We start from the raw sequence: 6,837 nt of genomic DNA, 5'->3' as shown, positions 1-6,837 counted from the left end.
CACAACAGTTTATGAATATAAAAAGACATGTCTAACAATCAAAAAAAGTTTGAAAAAAAAAATATTAGAATTAAAAAATGGATAATTTTGGCATTTTAAAATAATTATGAGGACAATTATGTCAAAATAATTAAAATGGTAATGATATATTTCTCCTTCCCTCCCCTCCCCTCCAAATCCCCCCAATTTGGGGGGAAGCAAAAATTGAGATTTGGAGGTATTTTGCTCACCTCCTCTCACCTCCCCTCCCCTCCTAAAAATTGAACCAAACACAATTAATTTAAAATATCCCCTCACCTCCCCTCCCCTCCCCTCCAAAACCCCCGAACCAAACAGAGATTTCATTAAAAATGTACACGAGTATAGTGCTTCAAAAAAAAAAATGTACACTAGTCTAATATAAAGTTTCAATCAGGAGATTTTGCAAAATTTGTATTCACTAAAATGTTACTACTCCGACCTTTTTTGTAAGTAAAATTTCCTTTTTGCACACTTATTAAAGAGTATCCTTTTTATCTTAATTTTATGTGATATTTCTATTGAAATTCCTAAAATGACCTTCCAATATATTAAATATGTATCGAGACTCTACAACCATGTTAAAAAGTAGAACAATTATTAATGGTACTTTTGGAAGAACAACATTAAAAGAAGTTGATTTTGGTAACTTTTGTTTATATTTAAGATCAAAATATTTTGTTGACTTTTGCTTATAAATAAGGTCGGAGGGAGTATGAATTGGTGTACTATTATTCAAATATTAAAAATATCATTTAATTTCTACAAAAAATTAATAAAATCATGATCGGTTGGACTAATTAATCAATTGACTAATTTTATTTTAATTAACAGATTCTACTAAACAATTGGTGTAGGTTTTTTTTTTTTTTTTTTTGGTCGAAAACAATTGGTGTAGATAAATGTAAGAAAAAACAGTAGCATTGACCCAACAAATATTTCCAATTTCTTACAGCTAGTGAAGTCACTCCAAAACTCATCTTGCTTCTACTATTGAATCTGTGATAACATTCACAGAAAATTTTTCTTCTATGCTTTTAGGTAGTCTTGTATTTTCAACAATACCTCTCACATTTTGAAATGCTGGTGGCTTTGGACTTGGAAGGGATGTAGTGTCATTACCAATCATTGATACAACATCAGACATAGTTGGCCTATCTTGTGGACTTTGTTGAACACATAGAAGTCCTATATTCACATATCTTGCTACTAAATGCTTGTTAGAGATATCATTCAATTCTGAATCAATCAGCTCCATTCCGGAATCATTGGCCCATAGATCCCAAGCCTAATAAAATATTCAACAAGAACCCAAAATTATCACATAGAAAGATAGTATTTTTATTTGACTTTATAATATACTTTAGATTGGGTCTTGGTTAATGCATAATCAATATCTTGAAAACTTAATGACAATGAGTCAATGACATTAACTTTAGGAACTTACATATCCAAGAAGATTGAAAGAGTTTGTTTGATAAAAACCAGTATTCTTCTTGCCACTTATAATCTCTAACAGAAGGACCCCAAAGCTAAACACATCAGATTTAACTGAGAAAAGACCTTCCATAGCATATTCAGGGGACATGTAGCCACTAAAAATCAACAATGAAGAGTTATTAGTTGTTGATTGATCACTTATAAAATTTTGAAGTACATTTTCACTGCATAAGACAATAATATTAATTTATTGTACTTACTAAGTTCCAACTATCCGATTTGTATTTGCTTGAAGTTCATTGTCACTAAATATCCTAGCCATTCCAAAATCTGATATTTTAGGATTCATGTTGGTGTCTAACAATATGTTGCTAGCTTTTAAATCTCGGTGAATGATCCGGAACCTGGAATGTTGATGAAGATAAAGGAGTCCTTGGGCGATCCCTTCAATTATTCGAACACGTGTTTCCCAATCTAACGTCCTTCTTTTCGCTGTATCTGTTTTGAAACAAAAGATGTCACCACTAGAGTTTGGGTTAAAAAGATTGGAAGACATTTAAGAGTATTTTGTTTGTGTCTGAAAAGTACAAACCGAAGAGAAAACAATCCAAGCTTTTATTCGGCATGAATTCATAAATAAGCATCTTTTCATCTTGCTCAATGCAACAGCCGAGAAGTCTAACAAGATTATTATGTTGGAGTTTTGCAATCAACAATGCTTCATTTCTTAACTCCTCCCATCCTTGACCCGATCTTCGGGATAGCCTTTTTACAGCAACCTCACCGCCATTCGATAATATACCCTGAAAATGAAAATTTGTAGGTAAGTAATTATAATAGAATAAAGTGCAAATAGTTTGTTAAATTTTAAAAAAAAAAAAAAAAAAAAAAAAGAACTTTAGAACATGCCTTATAAACAGGTCCAAAACCACCTTCGCCAAGTTTATTTGTATCAGAGAAGTTATTAGTTGCCGTTGATACGCTTACCAAACTGAATAATGGCAACTTGACTTCTTTCTTCTTAATTTTAACACCCTTGTCAGCTATGTTAGAGTCTTTATTAACTTTCATGCTCATGCCTACTTCAAAGTTTAGCAAATCCTCCCCTAAGAAGAGTTGGGTTGATGTGATAAGTTAGCTAATATTGATTCTTAATAGCACACATTAATGACTTATTATGACCCTTCAGTTAATTAGTTGCAATATTGTGAAATAGTTTGCTTCTTACCTTTACTCCTTTGCTTTCTAGTTCTGTAAACAAACATGCCAAGTAGTAAAAGAAATAGTAGAAATGAGATCAAAATAAGAATTGGAATTAGATTCCTCTTCCTGTTTCCATATTGTCTTCCAATTGCATTCTTTACATTAGAATCTGAAGAGGAGAATTATATATATATTCGTTCAAATGATGTCATTGATCATGTAGGAAAAAAAATAAAGGAAAGATAACTTGATAAAGGGGAAAGTAGATTCCTTCAACCTGATTGAGCAAGTCTGAGAAAAAAGTTTAGTTTATTTTTATCATCTTGAATATCAAATGAGGTATTCCTTAGAGTTGGTACTTGATCATTCCAGAACATGCATGAACCGTTTAGATAATAAGCATAAGCAACACAAGAACAGTCAGTGAAGCAATCAGACTCACATTGTGGTACTGCATACACCTCCCGATACACATAATATGATGGAGGATATTCCACCGCCGAAATATTCGAGAATCTATCTTTACTGTTATTGCTGCTGCAGGACAAGGCTTTTATCCTGACACATCCAGCTGATCTGTAACCTTGGTTCCAAGAATCAGCATCTAACGGTGTAAAACCATCGAGACATTTACACGGGTCAATAGCTTCCCTATTACAAATGGAGAAAATTCCACACGAGTTGTCTATGGAACACTTGGATGAAGATTGAAAAACCCAACGGTTAGATTCCTCGGACAAGGCTTCGTATTTAAGATCCCCAGACACTTCCAATACCAACCGATAATTGCTATCAATTGTAAAGTAGTTGTTGTAACTTTGTGTCACATTGGGATTCAAAACATTCGGTCCATCTCTTGGTCCTTGTTGTACACGATAAAAAACATTCTGAATCGAAATATTTGAATTACCATCAATCAGCAAACCCTTAGAACCTTTATTCACCGATAGACTCAATAAGCCAAAATTATATAGGAGTGTATATGGTCCTGGAGAAGGGTCAACTGTACTCTTCCATGATCTCAATGACCAAGTGTATCCTTTGTTAATATCGTGTCCTAGGTTCATTCCTGGCAAAAGGGTATCCGTGGGGTAATTAAAACTCTGCCATAAAACTGCTTTGTTAAAGGTGTTCACCAGTACCAAGTTTCCTTTGTCCAAGAGGGTTACGTAGGTACTAATACTTTCGTTGATATTTAAAACATCGGTCACCCCATATGTCATCCGTCCATCTCTGATCACAATGTTACCATCAGGCTGAATGGTAAGAAATGCTGACGATGTTTCAAATGCGTAATCTCTGTTGGCAACCCAAACAATCCTGTCATTTGGTACCTTTTTAAACCGTATACCTACGTAGTACTTGGTCGAGTTCTCTCTGTTTCTAGTGAAAAATGCCAGTTCGTAGTTCCCACCTTTTGAAACAAGTGTGTCTGAATTTCTTATTTTCTGCCCCATTGGTAGCACTTCTCGGTAGGATGTTGCATTTACGCAAAACAAACTGAGGCAATAAAAAAATACTAATAATTTTAGCAAGGAAACAATTGTAGAATCCAGTGCCATGATAGTTCACAATTGCAATTCAAAACTCTTGGAATGATATATTTTGGTATTGATTCGTTAATTAATTTGTTTGAGGAGACTTTGAATAGTAAGTCTCCCATTTCAGCATCAGGGTGGTCCATGCAGATTACATCATTATACTAAAATTCAACATAGCAACATTTTGAATGGAAAATTATTAGTACTTGACAAGTCCATGTTAGAATTAAATCACTAAATTAGGATTAAACACATATACATGCTTAGACATATACTTTAGTGCGGAAAAATAATAGTCATAGAAGCATGTATAAAATTATAGGATCGACAAGATGATCTTTAGGAATACCTAGATCTATGATGAAAAGTTCTTTTGCAGTGATCCTGAACCACAAAGAGATGGTGGCTAGATTGGTTCTTCCTCAACCGGTAGTCTGATGTCTTGATTCTCTTCAGATTGGGAGAAGAGAGTGTTTGCTTTCGTACGGTGTATTGGGGACCATAGCCTTATATAGGGTGATGACCCATTAGGGTTCCTATTATCCCGAAATGGGTCATCCTGACATCCACCCATTTGAGCTCATATCTAACTAATTAAATAATTACATCATTATACTAAAATTCAATATAGCAACATTTTGAATGGAAAATTATTAGTACTTGACAAGTCCATTCCCCTCACATTTCTCTTAAACAATCTGAACCTCAAATACTTTCCACATTTTAGAAAATCATAAATTTCCAATTTATCAATCAGAATAGAAGTTTGATCATTTACTGTTGCGAAGGAATGTCGTGTGTGGTGAAGAGTGTGTTGGTGAATTTTACCGATGCAAAAGAGACTAATATATAATCTTTGTTTGTGTTGTGAATTCGAATAAATAGATAGATTATAAAATATCATATCGTTTTAATATAATTAATTTTTTTAAAAGATTTTAATGTTGACTCATGAAAATTATAAACAAAAAATTTACCAATCTCATGTTAAAGTTCATTTTTTTATTGACATATTCACATTGTGTTTGTATTATATTATAAATAAACATTTTTATTAAAAATGTGTAATAGTTTAATATGTGTTGTATTTTTCTAAAATTCATATACATATGTTATTATATAAAAAAATATAAAATAAATATATGTATATTATGTGGGTATGGGGTGGGGTGGGTACTAAGGTACCCGTACCCACACCCATACTAGTTCATTTTTTCGGGTAATTACATATATCCGTGTCCGTACCCAAAATGCAGATTTTTACCCTACCCGTTATGTGTATTTTTTGCGGGTGTCCACTAGGTATGAGTCAAATTGCCATCCATATTTCAGTACAAAGAAATTGCAAAAGGAATTACAAAAATTAGCAATCGATCCTAAATATATCATTTTCCACAATCTCTACATGTGACTAGAGTTGGGGGTATGCAGACTGACCCATCCCATTTAACCCGTATGAACTCGCACGTTAAATGGGACGGACAAGTCCGTCCGCAAATAAAAATAAGTTATGTAATGTTGGCCCGGGTCCAGTCTGCATTATAGTTCATGGGTTAAATGGCTAGCTCACGGATTATCAAAAAAAAAAAAAAAGGCTAACTCACGCACTATTACAAAACAAAATAAACAATCACTTGTTTAAAAAAAGAAACTAAGAAAAATTGGAATTATAAAAAATATTCATTTATTAAAAGCTAAAAAAATGATTACTTTTAATAATTTTATGCTATAAATTTTTTTTTTGGTTTACTAGGTTATAACAAATAAGTTGTAGGTAACAATAAAATAATAACTTGTGGCATTTTCATGAATTTATCTATCTTCTCTATGCAATCAACACTGTGAGTTAATTTTTAAAAAGAAAAACAAAAGATACTTAATTAAACAAAAAAAAACACAAATAATACTTTTATCGTCATTCGTCCTTCACACACCTCAAATTCATAAAAATAAAAAACACAAATAAGAGGGTGGAGTTACAAGGTGATGTGATGCGCTTTATCTCGGAGTTTCACCGAAATGGCAAGTTGATTAAAGGCCTATATTCTACTTTCATCGCCTTGATCCCGAAGGACCTTAGTAAGGTGGATACCCCCCAACGACTGAATGATTTTCGATCATATTATCACCAGTAATCTTACCATACTCTATACCAATCATTCACCAAACAAGGATCATTGTAATGACGAATAATTTTATAACCGAACTAATTTCGTATTATGCAATACTCATACTACAATAAAAGATATTGCGACAACGCCGCGACCCGTGCATATGCACAAGTATTATGCTAGTAGAAAAGTGAAACCATACACCCAGGGGTGGATCCAGTGTTATGCGAGGGTGTGCACCACCTGCACTCACTGAACTTTTAAAAATTCCACATAGTATCTTATTTATTTAAATTTTGCACCCTCTGAAATTTTATTTTTGCACCAAGCACGCCAATTTCTTCTTATCTGATGGTGCATCATGGGGACGCGTAGTAGTGCATCATGGGGACGTGCACTATTTAATTTGTCATTACGACTCCAACTTGTTGGAAAGACTGCCATAGTTTTTCATTTCGTTTTATTTCATTATTTATTTATTATTTAATTTGTTTATTATCTCTTCAACTTTTTCCATTAATTCA

General features: G+C 33.1%; 1 protein-coding gene across 1 annotated transcript; it reads right to left on the bottom strand.

Moving 5' to 3' along the window:
* Positions 1-729: 729 nt before the first annotated feature.
* Positions 730-4,276, bottom strand: LOC123924379 (G-type lectin S-receptor-like serine/threonine-protein kinase At1g11300). Its single transcript, XM_045977248.1, has 7 exons — positions 2,939-4,276; positions 2,687-2,830; positions 2,368-2,564; positions 2,051-2,261; positions 1,719-1,956; positions 1,466-1,613; positions 730-1,306 (listed from the first exon to the last, which is right to left on the bottom strand). The coding sequence occupies exons 1-7, from the start codon at positions 4,221-4,223 to the stop codon at positions 995-997; spliced, it is 2,535 nt and encodes an 844-aa protein (XP_045833204.1). The 5' UTR covers positions 4,224-4,276; the 3' UTR covers positions 730-994.
* Positions 4,277-6,837: the final 2,561 nt, after the last annotated feature.

Source organism: Trifolium pratense, linkage group LG4 (assembly GCF_020283565.1).
Source record: "Trifolium pratense cultivar HEN17-A07 linkage group LG4, ARS_RC_1.1, whole genome shotgun sequence".
Taxonomy (NCBI): domain Eukaryota; kingdom Viridiplantae; phylum Streptophyta; class Magnoliopsida; order Fabales; family Fabaceae; genus Trifolium; species Trifolium pratense.
The sequence above is the reverse complement of the archived record's forward strand: the minus strand, read 5'-3'. Positions and strand labels throughout refer to the sequence as shown.

Bases quoted from the DNA above. Each gene is read 5' to 3' on its own strand.
- LOC123924379 (XM_045977248.1), bottom strand. From the start codon at position 4,223: ATGGCACTGGATTCTACAATTGTTTCCTTGCTAAAATTATTAGTATTT. The intron at 1,957-2,050 runs GTTTGTACTTTT...GTTTCAAAACAG, and splicing joins CTTGGATTGTTTTCTCTTCG to ATACAGCGAAAAGAAGGACG. The intron at 1,614-1,718 runs GTAAGTACAATA...GTTGATTTTTAG, and splicing joins AATCGGATAGTTGGAACTTA to TGGCTACATGTCCCCTGAAT.